The following is a 24,052-nucleotide window of genomic DNA, read 5'->3' as shown; positions in this document are numbered from 1 at the left end:
GGATATATAATCTGCAAACCAGACATCCAAATGGCCTCAATAAGAAAAACAAGATAAAGTATCATTATTGTTAAATAACTTTTGTAACATCACGGTTGCTATTATTACATTTTTAGATTACATCAGTAACAGCCTGCTAGTACAGTTCGTATAAGGTCAGATTTCGTTCAGGACCTTTGAGTCTAATCAGGTGATTAACTAAGCTGAAGTGATAGGCTATTGCAAACTACAAAAAGGGCGTCATGGTGAACTTTGAGCCAAGCTATGATTAAGATCCTTTTAGATCAAAATGCATCGCTTTACCCTGTTTGTCCTGTATGTTCACATCCTGTATGTGCAAGGATTCATGACAATGAAGAAGTTTTATATCGATTAATAAAGAGTTTTGAGTTTTAAGGAGCTGGAGCACAATTTTTTTCAACTTTCATTACCACTTGTCCCAGCGAAGACGGAGTTCCGTGCACCTGCGGTTGTCGGTGAGCTGGCTGAGGCTCTTGTAGCCTAACATTTTTTCATTACATTGCTTTGTAATATGCACTAATCCTGTATTATGACTTCATACACAGCGCCATTCGCCAGCACACAAATTGACTAGGAATCCATAGTACAGAATTTGGCTAGACTTTATTTCTTCTCTAGTGACACTGCAGAGGAAATGAATAGTGTTTTCTAGATTTATAAATATAAAACACATACAGTGGCTTGCGGAAGTATTCACCCCCTTTGGCTTTTTACCTATTTTGTTACATTACAAGCTGTGTTTAAATATTATTGTAATCCGATTTATGTGTGATGTATCAGCACTAAATAGTCTAATAGCGAAGTGTGAAAAAATATAGGCATAAATTACATTTATAGGATCAAATAGCTAAAAATTGGCATGTGCAGATGTATTCACCCCTTTTGCTATGAAGCTCTTAAAAAATTCTGGTGCAAGCAATTATCTTCATAAGTCACATGCTTAGTGACAGGAAATCCACTTTACTTTCTCTGAAAGGTCACAGAGGCTGCTACACCTTTAACAAAAGGCACCACTAACCAAACACCATGAACAGGAGGCACCACTAACCAAACACCATGAACAAGAGTCACCACTAACCAAACACCATGAACAGGAGGCACCACTAACCAAACACCATGAATAGGAGTCACCACTAACCAAACACGATGAACAAGAGGCACTACTAACCAAATACCATGAACAGGAGGCACCACTAACTAAACTACATGAACAAGACGCACCACTAACCAAACACCATGAACAAGAGTCACCACTAACCAAACACCATGAATAAGAGGTACCACTAACCAAACACCATGAACAAGAGGCACCACTAACCAAACACCATGAACAAGAGGCACCACTAACCAAACACCATGAATAAGAGGCACCACTAACCAAGCACCATGAACAAGAGGCACTACTAACCAAATACCATGAACAGGAGGCACCACTAACTAAACTACATGAACAAGACGCACCACTAACCAAACACCATGAACAAGAGTCACCACTAACCAAACACCATGAATAAGAGGTACCACTAACCAAACACCATGAACAAGAGGCACCACTAACCAAACACCATGAACAAGAGGCACCACTAACCAAACACCATGAATAAGAGGCACCACTAACCAAGCACCATGAACAAGAGGCATTACTAACCAAATACCATGAACAGGAGGCACCACTAACCAAACTACATGAACAAGACACACCACTAACCAAACACCATGAACAAGAGTCACCACTAACCAAACACCATGAATAAGAGGTACCACTAACCAAACACCATGAACAAGAGGCACCACTAACCAAACACCATGAACAAGAGGCACCACTAACCAAACACCATGAATAAGAGGCACCACTAAGCAAACACCATGAAGACCAAGGAGATCTCTAAACAAGTCAAGTTGTTGAGAAGTACAAGTCAGTGTTGGGTTATAATTAGTGATGAGCGAGTGTGCTCGTTACTTGAGATCTCCAAGCATTATTATGTTTGTGTCCCCGCAGCTGCATGATTTGTGGCTGTAAGACAACCTGAACACATGCAGGGATTGCCTGTTTATTAGAGAATCCCCACATGTATTCAGGCTTTCTTGCAGCTGCAAATCATGCAGCTGCGGGTACATAAACATAATCTACGAGCACATCCAAAATACTCGGACAACAACCGAGCATGCTCGCTCATCACTAGTTATAATAAAATATCCCAATCTCTGATGATCCCCAGAGCACCATCAAATGGACAGAAAATGGTACCACAACAAACCTGCCAAGAAATGGCCGCCCACTAAAACTGTCAGCCCAGGCAAGAAGGGCATTAATCAGAGAAGTAGCACAGAGACTAAAGGTAACCCTGAAGGAGCAGCAGAGTTCTGAATCAGAGACTGGAGGATCTGTCCGTATGACCACAATAAGCTGTACACTTCAGAAAGGTGGCCGTTATGGAAAAGTGGGCAGAAAAAAGCCTTTACTTACACACAAAAATTGTAAGGCTCGTTTTGAGCTTGCCAAAAGACGTTTGAGACTTAAATGAATGGATGAAGGTGCTGTGGTCAGATGAGACCAAAATTTAACTTTTTGGCCAGCAAGGTAAACGCTATGTCTGGCGCCAAACTAATACAGCTCATCGCCCCAAGAACACCATCCCCACAGTGAAATATGGTGGTGTTTTACGGCAGCATAGACAGGGAAAATGATCCGAGGGGATGATGGATGGCATGAAATTGAGGGATATTTTTGAGCAAAACCTGTTTGTCAGTGATTTGAGGCTGGCATAGAGGTTCACCTTCCAACAAGACAATGACCTAAAGCATACTGCTAAAGCAACAATCGAGTGGTTTAAGGGGAAACGTATAAATGTTTTGGAGTGGTCTAGTCAAAGCCCAGACCTGAATCCAATTGAGAATCTGTGGTCTGACTTGAAGATTATTGTTCACCAGAGGAAACCATCTAACTTGAAGGAGCTGGAGCAGTCTTGCCTTGAGGAATGGGCAAAAATCTCAATTGCCAGATGTGGAAAGCTCATAGAGACTTATCCAAAGCGACTTGCAGCTGTAATTACCACCAAAGGAGGCTCTACAAAGTACTGACTTTAGGGCGATGCATAGTTATGCACACTGAAGTTTTCAGTTATTTTGTCCTAGTGGTTATTTGCCTTAGAAAAAAAAAAACAAATGTTCACAGTTGTAGGAATATTCTTTACATGAACTGATGCAAACCCTCAAGAAAAAACAGTGAAATTACATGTTGTGAGGTAGCAAAATACGAAAAATTGCAAGGGGGGAGGTGAACACTTTTGCAAGCCAAAGTGTGTGAGTATATATATATATATATATATATATATATATATATATATATATATATATATATATATACAATATATATATATTTATGTGTGTGTGTATGTATGTATATATATATATATATATATATATATATATATACTGTATATGTATATACAGTACAGCCCAAAAGTTTGGACATTTGGACAAACCTTCTCATTCAATTGTACATTCACACTGAAGGCATCAAAACTATGAATTAACACATGTGGAATTATATACTTAACAAAAAAGTGTGAAACAACTGAAAATATGTCTTATATTCTAGGTTCTTCAAAGTAGCCACCTTTTGCTTTGATGACTGCTTTGCACACTCTTGGCATTCTCTTGATGAGCTTCAAGAGGTAGTCACCGGAAATGGTCTTCCAACAATCTTGAAGGAGTTCCCAGAGATGCTTAGCACTTGTTGGCCCTTTTGCCTTCACTCTGCAGTCCAGCTCACCCCAAACCATCTCGATTGGGTTCAGGTCTGGTGACTGTGGAGGCCAGGTCATCTGGCGTAGCTCCCCATCACTCTCCTTCTTGGTCAAATAGCCCTTACACAGCCTGGAGGTGTGTTTGGGGTCATTGTCCTGTTGAAAAATAAATGATGGTTTATTTGATGATTTCCGGTGACTACCTCTTGAAGCTCATCAAGAGAATGCGAAGAGTGTGCAAAGCAGTCATCAAATCAAAAGGTGGCTACTTTGAAGAACCTAGAATATAAGACATATTTTCAGTTGTTTCACACTTTTTGTTAAGTACGGTATATAATTCCACATGTGTTAATTCATAGTTTTGATTCCTTCAGTGTGAATGTACAATTTTCATGGTCATGAAAATACAGAAAAATCTTTGAATGAGGTGTGTCCAAACTTTTGGTCTGTACTGTATGTATATATTTATTTATTTCTTGTTTTTTGTTTTAAATGAGTCAGAAATAGTAATGTTTACAACAAACTAATATACTTCTTTTACTATAGTTGCCCAGATCTGCAGATATCGTCCGTTTTGCCAACTCCTCTTCTATCCTTGTGCTCAACAATGAACAGTGTTTCCTGTGTCAGAAAGTAAGTGGTTCTGTTTGTGAAGAGGCTGGCTGCCTGCTCATTTCGAGGGCTAATCCAGCTCCCTTTATGTGTATGCACTGGCCTCGAGAAGGGGGCTGGCTTAGGCTAGTTTCACATTTGCGTTTAAATCCGCAGCGTTTAAAACGCATACGCAAGTGGTGGAAAAAACATATAAACGCGTACAAACGCGGCGTTTTTTAGACGCATGTGGTGTCGCATGCGGATAAAAAAACGCCGCGTTTTTCCTGCGTTTGCGTTTTTGTTACGCATGAAGAGAAATTTCACAAGAGAAAAATCAAGATAACCAGACAACCGCCAATGGGACTACAGAGGGCGTGTACTATGACGAAACGCGGAACGGTATAAATGGCCCCCCAAAAGAAATTCATGAATAGCTGTTTTTTGTTCATTCTGCTTCACAAAAATCGGAATAAAAAGCGATCAAAAATGTCACGTGCCCGAAAATGTTACCAATAAAAATGTCAACTCGTCCCGCAAAAAAACAGACCCCATATGACTCTGTGGACAAAATATGGAAAAATTGTAGCTCTCAAAATGTGGTAACGTAAAAAATATTTTTTGGCATAAAAAGCGTCTTTAGTGTGTGACAGCTGCCAATCATAAAAGTCCACTAGAAAACCAACTATAAATAGAAATCAAACCCCTTTCATCAACTCCTTAGTTAGGGAAAAATAAAAAAAATGTATTTATTTCCATTTTCCCATTAGGGCTAGGGTTAGGGTTAGGGCTAGGGTTAGGGTTAGGGCTTGGATTAGGGTTAGGGTTAGGGCTAGGGTTAGGGTTAGGGCTAGGGCTAGGGTTAGGATTAGGGCTAGGGTTAGGGTTAGGGCTAGGGTTAGGGCTAGGGTTAGGGCTAGGGTTAGGGTTAGGGCTAGGGTTAGGGCTAGGGTTAGGGCTAGGGTTAGGGTTAGGGTTAAGGCTAGGGCTAGGGTTAGATCTAGGGTTAGGGTTAGGGTTTGGATCCCTTTATCACCTTGATGGTGGGGGGGGTGGCTTATCAGTGTCTAAACTTGTTTTTCTCTATTGAAACGCATGCGTTCAAAAACGCAACCAAACGCATGTGCTTAAAAACGCATGCGTTTACATAGACAGCAATGCGTTTTTTGTCGCAATCGACCGCATGCATTTCCTGGCGGCAAATAGACGCCTCTAGAAATTACTACATGTTGCATTTCCGCGCCAAGCCGCAAACGACGAAAAAACGCATGCGGCGTCAAATGCGGCAAAACGCGAGAAAACAAAAACGCATGCGTTTTAATGTTAAATATAGGAAAACAAAACGCATGCGTTTATATGCAGTACAAACGCTTCGGCAACAACCGCAAATGTGAAACCTGCCTTAGCTGTTCAAGTTCTTACCATTTCCCTGCTGTCTTTTTTTGTCAACGACAGATTCAGATTATTTTTATTTTCTGCACCATTCTCTTATTTTTTTGTAACTATTTTGTATGGAAAACCTAGAAAATGTGAACTTTTGGAATCCTGGACACATTTTTTTTAATCCTTTAGTGACTAGGTCACATTTTTTCAAACCTGACATGTGTCAGGATCATATATCTAAATGGTTAATGAATATGTAGCTAGTAAATGTAGCGTTTCTCCATTGGTTGCTCTGGCATTTCAATTACATGCTATTATCACTAGTTTATTAACTTTTGTGGACTTCCAACCAATGGAGAAACGCTACTTTTACTAGCTACATAATCATTAACCATTTAGACAAATGATCTCTGCTGGTCTAGTATGTATTCTTATTTGTGCTCATCTTGTTAACTTATATACAATTATTTTTACAATCGTCTCCATTCCTTGCATAGCCTTTATTTACTGTATTTTGCTCATCATCTGTATAACACAACAGTATCAATTAGTAATAACTCCAGAATGTTTCTTCATATCCCAGTATATTTGAGATTGTTATTTCATGACTCATTATATTTTGATGATAGTGGTAAATTTAGTTCTATATGTTTTGCGTTTATTTATAAAAAATTTCAGAAATTTGATTTTATGCAGATCGTCATACCGCACAAAGTAGTTAATAACATTTTCCTCATGTCCGCTTAACATTGGCACTATTTGTGAAATGTTCTTTTATTTTGTTAGGATGTTAGAAGCTTTAAAATTGTAGCGGTCATTTTTCATTTGTTCAAGGAAATTTGCAAAATTTGCTTTTTTAGGGACCTATTCAGTTTTGGGGACCTATATATTGAAAAAAACAAACAAAAGTGTTACCATTTTAAAATGGCACCGCTCAACATATTCAGAACTGCTATGATGTTTAGTGACATGACGGGAAAGAAAAATCTATATATATAATTGTCTAAGGTCCATTTCCGTCTGTTTGTCTGTAACGGAAATCCCGCGTCGCTAATTGGTCTCGCCCGGCCGGCCGAGACCAATCAGTGATATTGGGGCAGGATTTAAACACCGCTTCACTTTTTACTATTGATGCTGCCTATGCAGCATCAATAGTAAAAAGATATAATGTTAAAAATAATAATTAAAAAAAATTGTTGATAGTCTCACCTTCCGGCATTTCCGGCAGTCTCACGAGACCACTACATCATCACGGGTTATTGCCGCAAAGCATCACTGAGAACGAACCTGGCGGGAGCATCGCTAAAGGCCTGGGCTGGATTCGGGGGCCGCCGGAAGGTGAGTATATAACTATTTTTTATTTTAATTCTTTTTTTAACAGCGATATGGTGCCCACACTGCTATATACTACATGGCTGTGTTATATACTACGTGAGCTGTGTTATTTACTGCGTGGGCTGTGCTATATACTACGTGGGCTGTGCTATATACTACGTGGGCTGTGCTATATGCTGTGTGGACTGTGCTATATACTACGTGGGCTGTGCTATATACTACGTGAGCTGTGTTATATACTACTTGAGCTGTGTTATATACTACGTGGGCTGTGTTATATACTACGTAGCTGTGCAATATACTATGTGGCTGTGCTATTTACTACGTGGCTGTGTTATATACTACGTGGCTGTGCTATATACTACGTGGCTGTGCTATATACTACGTCGCTGTGCTATATACTACGTGGGCTGTGTTATATAGTACGTGGCTGTGTTATATGCTACGTGGCTGTGCTATATGCTATGTGGGCTGTGTTATATACTAAGTGAGCTGTGTTGTATGCTACGTGGCTGTGCTATATGCTACGTGGGCTGTTATATACTACATAGGCTGTGTTATATGCTATGTGGCTGTGCTATATTTCTCTGCTGTATCTGTGCATCATGAATCGTGGTATGTGTTAAAGGGGGGGCCCACTGAGACTCTTTCGCCCAGGGCCCTAAAAACCTGGAGCCGGCCCTGGCTTCACTGATTGGTCGCGCCCGGCCGAGCACGACCAATCAGCGACAGGCTCAGTTCGGCCGTGAATTGGCGCGGGATTTGAACCACACTGTGCTGATTGGTCGCGCCCGGCAGGCCGCGACCAATCAGGGATATTGGCATGGGATTTAAACACCGCTTCACTGATTGGTCGCGCCCAGCCGCCCTGCGACCAATCAGCGACAGGCGCAGTCTGGCCGAGAATTGGCGCGGGATTTGAACCACACTTCGCTAATTGGTCGCGCCCGGCCAGCCGAATCCTGTGTATTCATTGCATTATTCTTAAATCTTCATAAATAAACTACATACATATTCTAGAATACCCGATGCGCTAGAATCGGGTCACCATCTAGTGTTATTATCATCACCTAAATGTTGCTAACTTCTGAACCAGCCACTATGGCCGGCAGACTCTAAGGCCATTTCTTGGCCATGAATTACCATGGCAATCATCAAGACTACACAATCATGATCTGAGGATGTCGATGGGGTTAAAGAGGGAGCCCCACACTGTTAATGATCTAGATGCCGTAGTCATTATTGACAGCAACATCTAAGGGGCCATGTTACACTATTGGGCTGTGCAGCCGTCCGATTTTTTTTTTCCTTTGACTGAATTGTTCTGGGAAAAAAAATCTCAGCATGCATGATTTGCCTCCAAGTATCGGATGGCACTCGCCCATTCAACTCTATGGGTCTGTGAAAAACATTGGACCACACTCGGATAACAATTTTCCCAGACATATAATATAGAGAAGGTTGAGAAACGTTTTTTTTTCTCCACTTCTTAGAAGACAAGATCACACTCTGATCAGCATAATGAGACCGATTTTGTCAAATTAGAAAAAAATGGTGATGTGACCCTAGCCTTAATGTGCCTGTACATGCTACTCACGGTGGGATCACATATTTTTTGCTGAAGAGATCTCTGCACCTTTGTTTTCCAGATCAGCAAGTCCCAATGGTTAGACCCTTGTCAATCATAATGTTATGGCATAATTTTTAACTCCATCACGACCTTAGACGTATCCAGGTTGGGAAGTACTTCCCGACCTTGAATGTATGGATAAGTCATGGCAATTTTACGCCAGGAGCTGTCCGCTCTATTTCCACCGGGTGTTCAGCTGACATGACAACTGACACCCGGCACTCACTGCCAGGACCGGTGCCCACACTGATCCCAGCAGTTTATCCCCGATATCGATAGCAGCATTTAGAAGAGAGGGAGAGGACTCCCTCTCTCAGATTGGCGGCTTTGCGATGTCATAGCAAGGGACCTATTGTTACCATGATGACCCAATGTCATCATGACAACATCCGGATCACCAAGGCTTGCAAGCCAGTTAGATCATGGGCAGTGCATGGTCTCACTAGCTGATATAAGTGCAGCACTGACAGGTATAAAGCATAGCAATATGCTTATAATAAAAATGTCATTTATTCTTTCTTCACCTCTCAGTGGTATAAAACTCAGAGGCACATGTGGTGTCAATATGATCACTGCACCCCTAGATGAATTCAATGGGGGATGTAGTTTGTAAAATTAATTCACATATAGAGGGTTTCTGTTGTTCTGGCACCTCAGGGCCTCTGCCAATGTAGCGCCCCCCCTGTAGGGCAGCGGGGTACTCGGTACCGGGTCCTTCGATATTCTGCGGGGATGTCACGGTGGCTGACCCGGTCCGTGGCCCTAGGGGAAACGTCCGTGATAATTGGGGAAAGGTCTTTAAAGGGATAGTGTTCGTGATGCCACCTCTGGTATTCGGTCAGGGTGACCGACGCTGCTTAGGGGTCCGCTGGGGTGATGTTATGGCAGCTAGATGGTATACCTTCCCACAGGTGAAGGATATCCCCAGGGCTTCCCAGAGTGTAGATGGCGGATGGTGTGAGGTGCAGTGAATAACGAGGACATGAGGTTGCAGTCTCTTTACCTTTACTGAAGGCTTCAGTGTCCACAGTCCAGGGTACGGACCACAGGGTAGGCAGAGTCCGGCCGGTCTGAAGGCAAATCCAGAGAGTCCCCTTATCCAGGTGTAATTCAATAACCTTCCTTTAGCGCAGAGGTCCCCAACGTTTCTGACCTTGAGAGCCACATCCAGCTATGAAAGAGGGTCGTGAGCCACAACCAGCTCCTTCCTCACTCACAGTAGTGATACCGAGAGCCTCCATTACTGGTATAATGACAACCAAAGCTTTTCCACTGAAATGACACCAAGGTAGTATGCCAAGCTCCACGGTTTCCTATCTCGCCTCCATTCAGATCTGCTCTTCTGCACAGGGCTACACATAAAAGTCACCATTTAGAGATCTGCTCTTAATAGTTATTTACAACTGGTGCTAATGCACCAAGCTGGCAAGCAGCCGCGAGCCACACATCACGGGCTCGTGAGCCACATGTGGCTCCTGAGCTACAGGTTGGGGACCCCTGCTCTAGCGCCTGGGTGTTGTAGTACCTCCTTGCTGAGCTTCTCGGTAAGGTCCTCACAACTATTGGAGATGTTAAGTCTCTTTCTCTCTGTCCCCCTGATGGATAGGATAGGACAAACCCGTATGACTGATGGCCTGAGGCTTTTTACAGGGACCCTACGACGCCCCGGCCTCTACAAGTTGCCACCGTGCCTCCTGGATATAAGGTCGGGCAGCTAACGTGGAATTAACTGTCCTGCCAGTCTCTGAAGTAAAGTGTAGAGATCCTTACTCCCTCAGTATTCTGGCCACCGGGATCCTGCGCTTCAGAAGGAGGCAGCCTTTCACAGGGCAGAATTCCTTCTGGTTTCCTCTCCTTTTGCTATGACTTCGTTTCTCACTCACTGCAATACACTTCTCTTCAATGTCTTTTTCTTAGGATGCTGCCGCACGTGGGGCAGGCGCAGCTCCGTGGACCCTCGTCCTCCTCACACCGCAGTCTGGATCTGGCTGGAGCTCACTCCAGCCAGCTTCTGCCAAACTCCGTCGGGGTCTAACTGGGTGAAGCCCAGTCAACTTCTGACTCACTTCCTAACCAAACCACCAGTTTTACCTAACTGTGAGGAGTGCCCTAATAGATAGAAGCATAGCTCCCCCTGGCGGCCTGGAGTGTGAAGTGTGTTGTGTGGTTTGTGATACCTGGTAAAGAGGTCTCCTTTATTGCCTTCAGACGTAATATCACTCCCCCTGGTGGAAGAAAGACATTACTGCAGCGACCAGGACTCTGGGGCGCTGCACCAATGTGACATGGCACCCTCAAACCATTCCAGCAAAATCTGAACTCCAATATGGCACTTCTTCCCTTCTGAGCTGTGCTCTGTGCCTCAAAAGTACTTTTCTGCCACATATGGGTTATTGATGTACTCAGGAGAAATTGTACAACAAATTGTATGAAAATCCAAAATTTGGGGCTAAAAAACATTTTTATGGGGTAAATGTGATTTTCTTTTTTATTTTCACTGCTCAACGTTATAAACTTCTGCGAACACCTGGGGGTTCAAAGTGTTCACTACACATCTAAATATGTTCCTTGAGGGGTCTAGTTTCCAAAATGGCATCACTTGTGGAGGGTTTTCACGGTTTAGGCACATCAGGGGCTCTCCAAACGTGACATAGTGTTCACTAATAGTTCCAAAAAATTTTGCATTCAAAAACTCAAATGACGCTCCCTCTTTTCCGAGCACTTTCTAAGGTGGGTTTTAGAGAAGATCTGCCTGAAGCAGACATCGTGTGAGTATAACTTATTTTTTTACACTTTTATCCCTCAACAAATTTGTTTAGTTCATGATGCATAATTTAGCCGTTAGGTTGTTAGGAGCCTAGAACAGTTGGGTGAAAATCCCTTGGAAACTATAGCAGACAAAGATAGTGGTGGCCCCCTGTGAAGCGGCAATATCCAGAGCTCCATAGAGCCCATGTCCAGAGGTGCAATTTGAAGCTCCTGGACCCCAATTCCAAATCTCCAACAGTGCCCCCAACTATCATGGGCCTCTAATACTGCGGGTATTCTTATATGGACCCAATGAACCACTTGGCCCAAAAGTCGGTTGCGAATGCAGCCCCTGTCCCTTTGCAGATGCACAGGGTGCACATATTGTTTGGAGGCTATAGTGGCCATGTCGCCTCTTGTACATAGGCCGGCAGCGTGCTCAACCACAGAACACTCAAAGCTCTCACATTTCCTGCAGCTCACAGTTCTCTTTCGATATGTGTAGCACATTTCATGACGTCACAATGACAAGTGCATAACCCTGCCTTATCGTGACTTCATGTGCTGGAGGAGGAGACCAGCCCCACGGAAGGAAACAACATGTAAGTAATCAGAGAGGGGGAAATGTTACATGGAGGGCGAGCAGGCGGCCTGTCAGTGTATGGATAGACAGGGGCATGCAGCTGCTGCTCCACATATAGGCAGGATGGGAGGGAGGCAAGCTGCCTGGGTAACAATAGGAAGGCTGGGGCTGAATGCAGGTTACTGGGGATCTGCAGAAATGGAGAGGGTTGCAGATTTCTGGGATCCGGCTATACAGTAATGGTATGGATGTTCTGGGCATAGGAAGGCAGACACTGAGTTTGCTGGTCAATAAATGCAAGCATTTAGGCCGGCCAGACGTTATATAAGGGGATGTGGTACACTGGAGTACGGAGATGGAGAATTCATGGCCGCCAGCATGCTTAATAAGGCCTCATTCAGACGTCCGTGTTGTATCGGTATTTTGGTATTTTTCATGGATAGAACACGTAGCCATTAAACTCCATTCACGTGCATGAGTGTCCACGCAAAGAAAAATACAACAAAGGTCTAATTTTGATCCGAGTCATGGTCAAACTCGCTAATGAAAGTCTGCAGATCTGTTGAAAAACTGGGACAGGACACTGATCGCATCCTTCTTGCATCCGAGTGCTGTCCATTTTTCACTGACTGCTAGATTGAAAAACAGGGGTCCTCTCTCCTTCTGTATCAGTCGAGACTTTTATTGATAAGATTACTGTACTCGTTTTTTATTATGTACACCTCTCCTCACATGTAAGCGCCATGGAATAAATGGCGTTATAATTATGAATAATAATAATAGTTGTTGGAAGTAGAGGAAAAAGTTGGTGCGCACTCTTGGGTCCGTTTAAAATCCTTGCTTTATTGGAACATCAATGAAAAGACAAACAGGCGGGAGACTACGTGCGGGATGAACAGGACTACAGCCGTTTCACGCAATACTGCGCTTCTACAGGTCCCAATGGTGGACGGAAATAGGGGGGTGTGTTTTATAGTATATCTTTGGCATTATTACCTGCCCCTTTTCCGTGCGTCATGGGCGATACAGAACTCCCTATTTGTAACATTACACAGATAAAATATAAAATATAAAACATACATGGGTGCTCAATTAAAAATACGTGGTATGTATAAACCTTTTTTCAATAAAGAGCGCAAGAGCAAAAGTTAAATGCAGCCGAGAAACATTTTACATCATTATTAAGAGATCCACTTACAAGAAAACCGACATGTCAATGCGTTCATTTAGTCCCATCGGACCTGTAGCGCTCGTGCGCATTATCCACTGTGCTTCACTTCTCAGAAGGAGCCGATTTACATCGCCTCCCTGTGTTGGTGAGTGAACCCTTTGTATGCCCGCAAAGCGGAATGTCTGAACATTACCTGAGTGAAATTGGCGTACATGATTTATCAGGCGAGGGACGCCTTTTCCTGTCCGAACTGATGCAAAATGTTCTTTTATTCGGATATATAATGGGCGAATAGTTTTACCTATGTAGTAAAAGCCGCACGAACAGAATAAAACATAGACTACATAGTTGGTTTTACAAGAGATAAAATCTCTTATTTGTTGGTTGATTGGTCCTATTTGGACAGTATTTCCTGTCATATGTTGTGGGCACAGGCTACAGTGTCCACATTTGAAATTCCCTTTCGGGGTATCTTTATTAAGCCAATTGGAACGATCGGTAGTGATACGGTTCCGTACCAACATGTCTCTTATGTTTTTGCTGCGGCGGCTAGCGAAAAGGGGTCCTTCCTGTAGTCTGCTGGTAAGTTCTCCATCTTTTCCCAGGATATGCCATTTTTTTCTGATTATGGATCTGATGTGAGTATCCATTGGACCATATTTGAAACTAAAAATGAACTGCTTTTCTTTATTTGTTTGTCCTTTTTTGTTACGAACAGATTTAGCATTAGAGTCCTCCTTAGTGGCTTTATCCAAAGCTTCATCAAGCAGAGAGTTTGGATATCCGCGATTTTGAAAACGCTTATATAAATCATGTGATTGTCTTATAAAACCACTGGGGCTGCTGTTAATTCTTTTAACTCTTAAAAACTGACTGAATGGTAGGGCTTGTTTAGTGTAAAAGGGGTGGGCACTTTGAAAATGCAAGAGCGCATTTGAAGCAGTGGGCTTGCGGTAAACCTCAGTATTAATTCTACCCTCATTTATATTTATTTTTACATCTAGGAACTCTAAATTTTGGTTGCCATAGTGAGAGGTAAATTTCATGTTTAGACAATTACTGTCTGATAGAAAATTAACAAAATTACTGAAGTCCTCTGCTGTCCCATCCCAGATGACTAGGACATCATCCACGTATCTTATAAAGAGTTTTATATATCGAAGAAAGGGATTAGTGCTGGAATATACGTATTTGTCCTCAAAATATGCTAAAAAGAGGTTTGCCAGGGTACATGCGACTGATGTGCCCATGGCTGTACCTTCACGCTGTATATACCAGCGTGCGTCAAATTGGAAGGCATTATGTTTGAGGACAAATGCTAGGCTTTCGCAGATAAAATTGATGGTTTGAGAGTCCGTGGGGGTTTTTTGTAAGATTTCTCTTATTACTTTTACCCCTAGGTCCTGAGGTATCCTAGTGTACAAGCTTTCCACGTCTATTGACCCCAAGCTGAAAGTTTCTTGCCATGTAAAATCACCTATTGTTCGTAGGAGGTGGTTTGTATCTTTTATGTACGATGGTATATCTTGTAAAAGTGGGCGTAATAACCAATCAAGGTATCTAGATAGTGGCTCTGTTAAGGAGCCCACTCCCGATACAATAGGACGACCTGGCGGATTATTTAAAGATTTATGGACCTTGGGCACGTGGTACCAATGAGGTTTATTTGGTGAATCTGGGATCAATTTCTCTGCCTGTTTTTTAGACAATATACCCCTTTCTACGTATATTCTCAATAGTGTTCTTAACTCACTCTGATGTTTGAGTGTAGGATCATTTTTTATCCTCTCATAGGTGGAACTATCTGTGAGCTGTCTCTGCGCCTCAGCCAAATAATAATTTTTTGTTAATAAGACTATATTTCCCCCTTTATCTGATGCCCGTACTACTATATCTTGCCAGCCCTGGATTTCTTTGAGCGCTTTATTTTCCATATTGGTTAAATTAGAAGGCATTGTTTTGCAACTTTCACGATCCCTCCCTTTAGAAGACGCACACGACGTGGAGGTCGACGGCACCGCAGCAAAAATGCAAAGAAAAGGGAAAAGGAAGCAGGTGTCATGGAGACCAGCAACATAGAGCTCCAGTCACCGAATACAGTAATTAATTTGACTGATCACGACCTCAACACGTCCCACTATTCAGTCTTATCAAAAGGTCTTAATTTCTGTATACCTGAGCCCTTCGATGTGGTGGAGTTCAAAATTGATTTATATAAAGCAGTACGTAAAATACATTTGTTTAAGATGTTTAAAACCACTAATAAAAACACAGGCGCCGTTCCGACAGGAGAGGTACCTTGCCAGGTGGGTCCTCTTGGTTTCATGGTTTCGGGAAACCAAGATGACACACAAAATGATGCCCTCACATTGTTGAAATTAACTGACCCCGAGGTGAAATTAACCGATACACGAGATATTCCAACACAACCGTTTCTGGGAGGGGTTAAATCCACTTTCATGCCCCCAATTTCCCCGGGTAACCCTATCGATATTTTTGAAGCGCAGGTCAATAAAGACATAGAAGCATTACTATATAAAACAATGCCTTCTAATTTAACCAATATGGAAAATAAAGCGCTCAAAGAAATCCAGGGCTGGCAAGATATAGTAGTACGGGCATCAGATAAAGGGGGAAATATAGTCTTATTAACAAAAAATTATTATTTGGCTGAGGCGCAGAGACAGCTCACAGATAGTTCCACCTATGAGAGGATAAAAAATGATCCTACACTCAAACATCAGAGTGAGTTAAGAACACTATTGAGAATATACGTAGAAAGGGGTATATTGTCTAAAAAACAGGCAGAGAAATTGATCCCAGATTCACCAAATAAACCTCATTGGTACCACGTGCCCAAGGTCCATAAATCTTTAAATAATCCGCCAGGTCGTCCTATTGTATCGGGAGTGGGCTCCTTAACAGAGCCACTATCTAGATACCTTGATTGGTTATTACGCCCACTTTTACAAGATATACCATCGTACATAAAAGATACAAACCACCTCCTACGAACAATAGGTGATTTTACATGGCAAGAAACTTTCAGCTTGGGGTCAATAGACGTGGAAAGCTTGTACACTAGGATACCTCAGGACCTAGGGGTAAAAGTAATAAGAGAAATCTTACAAAAAACCCCCACGGACTCTCAAACCATCAATTTTATCTGCGAAAGCCTAGCATTTGTCCTCAAACATAATGCCTTCCAATTTGACGCACGCTGGTATATACAGCGTGAAGGTACAGCCATGGGCACATCAGTCGCATGTACCCTGGCAAACCTCTTTTTAGCATATTTTGAGGACAAATACGTATATTCCAGCACTAATCTCTTTCTTCGATATATAAAACTCTTTATAAGATACGTGGATGATGTCCTAGTCATCTGGGATGGGACAGCAGAGGACTTCAGTAATTTTGTTAATTTTCTATCAGACAGTAATTGTCTAAACATGAAATTTACCTCTCACTATGGCAACCAAAATTTAGAGTTCCTAGATGTAAAAATAAATATAAATGAGGGTAGAATTAATACTGAGGTTTACCGCAAGCCCACTGCTTCAAATGCGCTCTTGCATTTTCAAAGTGCCCACCCCTTTTACACTAAACAAGCCCTACCATTCAGTCAGTTTTTAAGAGTTAAAAGAATTAACAGCAGCCCCAGTGGTTTTATAAGACAATCACATGATTTATATAAGCGTTTTCAAAATCGCGGATATCCAAACTCTCTGCTTGATGAAGCTTTGGATAAAGCCACTAAGGAGGACTCTAATGCTAAATCTGTTCGTAACAAAAAAGGACAAACAAATAAAGAAAAGCAGTTCATTTTTAGTTTCAAATATGGTCCAATGGATACTCACATCAGATCCATAATCAGAAAAAACTGGCATATCCTGGGAAAAGATGGAGAACTTACCAGCAGACTACAGGAAGGACCCCTTTTCGCTAGCCGCCGCAGCAAAAACATAAGAGACATGTTGGTACGGAACCGTATCACTACCGATCGTTCCAATTGGCTTAATAAAGATACCCCGAAAGGGAATTTCAAATGTGGACACTGTAGCCTGTGCCCACAACATATGACAGGAAATACTGTCCAAATAGGACCAATCAACCAACAAATAAGAGATTTTATCTCTTGTAAAACCAACTATGTAGTCTATGTTTTATTCTGTTCGTGCGGCTTTTACTACATAGGTAAAACTATTCGCCCATTATATATCCGAATAAAAGAACATTTCGCATCAGTTCGGACAGGAAAAGGCGTCCCTCGCCTGATAAATCATGTACGCCAATTTCACTCAGGTAATGTTCAGACATTCCGCTTTGCGGGCATACAAAGGGTTCACTCACCAACACAGGGAGGCGATGTAAATCGGCTCCTTCTGAGAAGTGAAGCACAGTGGATAATGCGCACGAGCGCTACAGGTCCGATGGGACTAAATGAACGCATTGACATGTCGGTTTTCTTGTAAGTGGATCTCTTAATAATGATGTAAAATGTTTCTCGGCTGCATTTAACTTTTGCTCTTGCGCTCTTTATTGAAAAAAGGTTTATACATACCACGTATTTTTAATTGAGCACCCATGTATGTTTTATATTTTATATTTTATCTGTGTAATGTTACAAATAGGGAGTTCTGTATCGCCCATGACGCACGGAAAAGGGGCAGGTAATAATGCCAAAGATATACTATAAAACACACCCCCCTATTTCCGTCCACCATTGGGACCTGTAGAAGCGCAGTATTGCGTGAAACGGCTGTAGTCCTGTTCATCCCGCACGTAGTCTCCCGCCTGTTTGTCTTTTCATTGATGTTCCAATAAAGCAAGGATTTTAAACGGACCCAAGAGTGCGCACCAACTTTTTCCTCTACTTCACACATTGATTGATTTCTTCTGGATGACGCACCTATAGAGGCCGTTATATGAGAATTAAGGAGTCTCACAGCAAGGATATCTCCCACCCCACGGGGTAAGTGCACTTCAGCGGTGCGGTTTCTTTTTTCTTTTTTTTTTTCTTCTTTTGCTCTCAACATAATAGTTGTTGGGTTCGGGGTTTTGTTGCATACAAGGAAAACCAAACTTAGGTGACCGCGACAAACAAGTTGCAAAAAGTTCAGAAGCATTTGGATTTTTTGCAACTTGCTCGTTGTGGTTGCAGCACCGTCTCATAGCAAGCTATGGCCACATGACTTGTGTCACACGCAAAAGTTGTCATCGTCAAGCCCCGGAGCTAATGAGACAAGGGGCAAAGAAGGTAAATAGGTGTCCAAGTAAGATTCTGTTCCGTAATGCCGGAAATGTAGAACTTGGAACTCAGAAGGATAATGGATTTTGTCTTTATTTGTGATTGCAATCCAAAATCTAAAATTTTGGTCCAAACAATAGACCTTCATCACGAACACAGATTGTGGGAAACAAATGTAAAGACACTCGGCGCAATGGCATAGACGTGGTATCCACCACTGTAGGACGCAGAAAAGCATTTAATTTTGGACTACAGTCACAAATAATGATATAATCAATTATCCTTCTGAGTGCCAAGTTCTACACTTGTTACAGTCTTCAGGGTCTGATGGAGAAAAACGTTTCAAATTCATCAGGTGTTGTGCACCTTCTAAAAATTTGGTGCATTTTTCAGCTCCCAGTTGCGCAGAAATTCTCAACTTTTCTACTCCAGTTTTCTCTCAAAAAGGACTTGATGAATTCTCCATTTCAGACGATTTGTTCAAGTGCAGTTATGGCGAGATACAGTTTAATGACTTACCCACTTTTCATAGGAAGCAGAATAAAGCCACCAAGAAAATACTAATGTAATATAATTAAAGTAATGATGAAATGCTTGGATGTGTTTCCTAGGCCTCATGAGACTAGACTGTATGAGGACATCCCTGCAAGTCTCTGGCCGATTGTATATTCTACCGATTATAATATCACATTTATGGGACTGGAGAAGCTTCATCCGTTTGACTTCGGCAGATGGGGAAGAATCATCAACTTTCTCAGGGGTAATTATTTAGTTTACTGCGAGCAATCTCGGTTCATGGTCCAGGTCTGTGCTGTGTAAAAACGTAACGGATCTGCAATGTACGGCTGCATTCAGTGTGCCGGGCGCTGCAGAACAACTTGCTGTGCATCAGTACTAGGCAGCGGCTGCTACACACTGAATAAAGCTGCTCCGTGCACAGTCAGTTGGTGGGAATGCCAAGTGTCATATCCCCACCAATCTCATGTTTCTGACATATCCTACTATTACCGTTTTTCATCAATATGTTGTGACCGGGTGACCCCCTTTAATGTTGGATCTGTGTAGGTCTAAACTGACTCACCTGTATTGGATGGTAATAGGGGCAGAGTGTGTAAAACTAATTTCCAAAAATGATTTTTAGCCTCAAAATAAATAGATTAAAGTTAAAAAAAATGTTGTTCCCAAAGGAGGACAACACCTTTAATTTTTTGTAATTGTTTCCCTTTTAGATGAAAAGTTAATCACAGATGACACTATTGTAACTGCAAAGGAGGCAACAGAAGATGACTTACTGGTGGTACATACGAGAAGCTACTTAAATACATTAAAGGTAGTGTATTTTTTTTTAACTTAAAACACAAACATAATCTCTGATTCATCATTTGTGGAATTTTCTAGTGAGTTTTCATTTTTGTCTTGTGGTCTTTGTTGCCGGCTTTTATGACAAATTCTTCAAAATAACATATGCGGCTGAAGACAAAAAAAAAAAAAATCCTCTGCGGAAAATGTTCTTCATTTTTGTTTTTAACCTTTTTTTATTACTTTTTTAACTTCCATGAAATAACTCCAGTAGGAAATGGAGAACATTTGGGCAAAAAATTTAGTAGCTTTTCAAAAAGTCGCAAATGGAGAATACAGCTAAAACATCTGGAATCCTGTCCATAATGAACTAAAAAAACAAACAGAAAACCAAAAACAGAATCGACCCTATATTTCTTATGTTTTTGCTTTTGCTATGGGTGCTAATACAAGTGCCTCAACCATTATATCTAAAGGTACCTTCACACGAAGCGACGCTGCAGCGATAGCGACAACGATGCCGATCGCTGCAGCGTCGCTGTTTGATCGCTGGGGAGCTGTCACACAGACCGCTCTCCAGCGACCAACGATGCCGAGGTCCCCGGGTAACCAGGGTAAACATCGGGTTGCTAAGCGCAGGGCCGCGCTTAGTAACCCGATGTTTACCCTGGTTACCAGCGTAAAAGTAAAAAAAACAAACAGTACATACTCACCTGCGCGTCCCCCAGCGTCTGCTTCCTGACACTGACTGAGCTCCGGCCCTAACAGCACAGCGGTGACGTCACCGCTGTGCTTTCACTTTCACTTTAGGGCCGGCGCTCAGTAAGTGTCAGGAAGCAGACGCTGGGGGACGCGCAGGTGAGTATGTACTGTTTGTTTTTTTTACTTTTACGCTGGTAACCAGGGTAAACATCGGGTTACTAAGCGCGGCCCTGCGCTTGGTAACCCGATGTTTACCCTGGTTACCAGTGTAAAATATCGCTGGTATCGTTGCTTTTGGTGTCAAACACGATGATACACGGCGATCGGACGACCAAATAAAGTTCTGAACTTTATTCAGCGACCAGCGACATCACAGCAGGATCCTGATCGCTGCTGCGTGTCAAACTAAACGATATCGCTAGCGAGGACGCTGCAACGTCACGGATCGCTAGCGATATCGTTACAAAGTCGTTTCGTGTGAAGGTACCTTTAGGGCTCCTACAGACGTCCATAAACTCGGTCTGAGCATGAACCACAATGGACAGAGTGTCCACAATCTCCCGACTCAGTAGTCTCATCAACTATATAATTGTCTAAAGGCCCCGTCTCACATAGCGATTTACCAACGATCACGACCAGCGATACGACCTGGCCGTGATCGTTGGTAAGTCGCTGTGTGGTCGCTGGGGAGCTGTCACACAGACAGCTCTCTCCAGTGACCAACGATCAGGGGAACGACTTCGGCATCGTTGAAACTGTCTTCAACGATGCCGAAGTCCCCCTGCAGCACCCGGGTAACCAGGGTAAACATCGGGTTACTAAGCGCAGGGCCGCGCTTAGTAACCCGATGTTTACCCTGGTTACCAAAAAAACAAACAGTACATACTCACCATCTGATGTCCGTCAGGTCCCTTGCCGTCTGCTTCCCACTCTGACTGAGTGCAGCCGTACAGTGAGAGCAGAGCGCAGCAGTGACGTCACCGCTGCGCTCTGCTCTCACTGTACGGCCGGATCTCAGTCAGAGCAGGAAGCAGACGGCAAGGGACCTGACGGACATCAGATGGTGAGTATGTACTGTTTGGTTTTTTTTACATTTACGCTGGTAACCAGGGTAAACTTTGGGTTACTAAGCGCGGCCCTGCGCTTAGTAACCCGATGTTTACCCTGGTTACCAGTGAAGACATCGCTGGATCGGTGTCACACACACCGATTCAGCGATGTCAGCGGGACCTCAACGACCAAAAAATGGTCCAGGCCATTCCGACACGACCAGCGATCTCACAGCAGGGGCCTGATCGCTGGTACGTGTCACACATAGCGAGATCGCTACTGAGGTCGCTGTTGCGTCACAAAACTTGTGACTCAGCAGCGATCTCGCTAGCGATCTCGCTATGTGAGACGGGGCCTTAAGGGTCACTTCTGTCTTTCTGTCTGTCTGTCTGTCTTTCTGTCTGTCACGGAAATCCCAAGTCGCTGATTGGTTGTGGCCATTATGCCGCGACCAATCAGCAACGGGCACAGTCCGGCGGCGAAATGGCCGCTCCTTACTCCCCTCAGTCAGTGCCCGCTCCATACTCCCCTCCAGTCAGCGCTCACACAGGGTTAATGGCAGCGTTAACGGACCGCGTTATGGCGTGGTGTAACGCAGTCCATTAATGCTGCTATTAACCCTGTGTGACCAACTTTTTACTATTGATGCTGCCTATGCAACATCAATAGTAATAAGATCTAATGTTAAAAATAATAATAATAAAAAAAATAGTTATGTACTCACCCTCCGTGGGCCCCTCGGATCCAGAACAGGCCTTTCCTGCTCCTCGCGTCGCTCCGGTGACTGCTCCATGCATTGCGATTGCAGCGCCCCCACCGTCGCAGGGCCGAGGGGTACCCTGTACCGGGCCTCTCTGTCTCTGTTCTGGGGTTGTCACGGTGGCTAGACCCGGCCCGTGACCCTGCTGAGGGGTGCCCAATGAAAGGTGTGGATGGGGGGTGATGGTGCTGTGCAGGACGCAATCAATCACAAGGACACAGGGGTGCAGTCTCTTTACCTCTTTACTGAAGGTCTCAAAGGCCTCAATCCGGAATATGGTTAACCGGGCTGCGCAAGTCCGGCCGGTCCGATGGCACCTCCAGAGTTCCCTTTGCAGGTGGAAATCAGTGTCTACCTGCTAGCGCTTGTGTGTTGCGGTCCTCCCCTGCTGTGCTTACGGGATAGTCCCCACAACTGTTGTGTCTGTTTCTCGTGTTCCCTCACAACTCGATCGGATGATGTTCTTCTCCTCCGTCCCTTCCTGATGTTCTGGTTAGGACGCACCCGTATGACGGGTAGGCTCGGAGCTCTTCCGGGACCCTAGAGTCTCCCCTCTCCTAGTGTGCCCCCTATGTCTGCTTAGGTGATGTAGGTGAGACAGCCCGCCTGTAACTGACTGTCCTGCCGTAGGTTTGAAGTATGGCCTGGAGTTCTATACTTCCTTGGCGTTCCGGCCACCGGTAAATTGCGCCTCAGTAGAATGTTGCCTCGGTCTAACAGCACGACTCCCACTGGTATTTCTCCTTCTTGGTTTGATCTCGTTTCTCACTCAGCACAATAAATCTCGCTTCTTATCCTTTCTTGGGGCACCGCCGCAATGTCGTGCAGGCACGGTCCCGTAACGTTCTCTCTGGTTGCCAGGCCTCTGTCAGGGTCTCACTCCTGACAGGGGCCCTACCGAATCTTCCCCTGCAACACCCTCTGCCACAAGGTGTTGCCTGGTTCCAACTCAGTCAGCTTTCTGTTCTAACTTCCTGCCTGACCCCCAGTTTTACCAAAGTGTGAGGAGTGGCCTAATGAATAGAACCCTTAGCTCCCCCTGGAGGCCCGACTGTGAAATGTATTGGTGTATGTGATACCTGGTCAGATGAATCCCTTCAGTGCCATCAGACGTACCATAGCCCCCCATAGTGGCGGAGCAACAGTACTGCAACGACCAGGACTCTGGGGCGCTGCACGATCTCGCGAGATGATGACGTAGCGGTCTCACGAGACCGCTGCGTCATCATCTCGCGAGACCGCAATGCACTCTTGGGACCGGAGCGTCGCGAGGAGCATCGGTAAACGCCTCGCCTGGATCCGAGGGGCCGACGGAGGGTGAGTATATAACTATTTTTTATTTTAATTCTTTTTTTTTAACAGGGATATGATGCCCACATTGCTATATACTACGTGGGCTGTGCAATATACTGCGTGGGCTGTGCAATATACTGCGTGGGCTGTGCAATATACTACGTGGGCTGTGCAATATACTACGTGGCTGTGCTATATACTACGTGGGCTGTGCTATATACTACGTGGCTGTGTTATACACTATGTGGGCTGTTATATACTATGTGGCTGTGCTATATACTACGTGGGCTGTGCTATATACTAGATGGGTTGTTATATACTACGTGGGCTGTGTTATACACTACGTGGGCTGTTATATACTACGTGGCTGTGCTATATACTATGTGGGCTGTGCTACAGTATATACTAGGTGGGTTGTTATACACTACTTGGGCTGTGTTATACACTACGTGGGCTGTGTTGTATACTGCGTGCGTGGGCTGTTAT

General features: G+C 43.6%; 1 protein-coding gene across 5 annotated transcripts in view; it reads left to right on the top strand.

Annotated features, from left to right (window-relative positions):
* The window catches only part of LOC143787344 (histone deacetylase 11-like), a 49,619-nt gene that overhangs the window by 1,452 nt on the left and 24,115 nt on the right, over positions 1–24,052 (top strand). Inside the window, exons 1-4 of one of the 5 annotated variants that reach the window (XR_013218336.1) lie at positions 28–476; positions 4,317–4,403; positions 19,074–19,222; positions 19,692–19,792. Coding sequence is in view for 3 of the 5 variants with exons in the window: in XM_077276003.1 (XP_077132118.1) it covers positions 4,378–4,403; positions 19,074–19,222; positions 19,692–19,792 (276 nt within the window). In the remaining 2 variants the exon portion in view is untranslated. Of the gene's footprint in view, positions 1–27; positions 477–4,316; positions 4,404–11,919; positions 12,060–19,073; positions 19,223–19,691; positions 19,793–24,052 lie in introns of those variants that run through there. The other 4 variants (XM_077276002.1, XM_077276003.1, XR_013218337.1 and 1 more) reach the window with 4 other exon arrangements.

Source organism: Ranitomeya variabilis, chromosome 8, assembly GCF_051348905.1.
Source record: "Ranitomeya variabilis isolate aRanVar5 chromosome 8, aRanVar5.hap1, whole genome shotgun sequence".
In the NCBI taxonomy this organism is placed as follows: Eukaryota; Metazoa; Chordata; class Amphibia; order Anura; family Dendrobatidae; genus Ranitomeya; species Ranitomeya variabilis.
The sequence above is the reverse complement of the archived record's forward strand: the minus strand, read 5'-3'. Positions and strand labels throughout refer to the sequence as shown.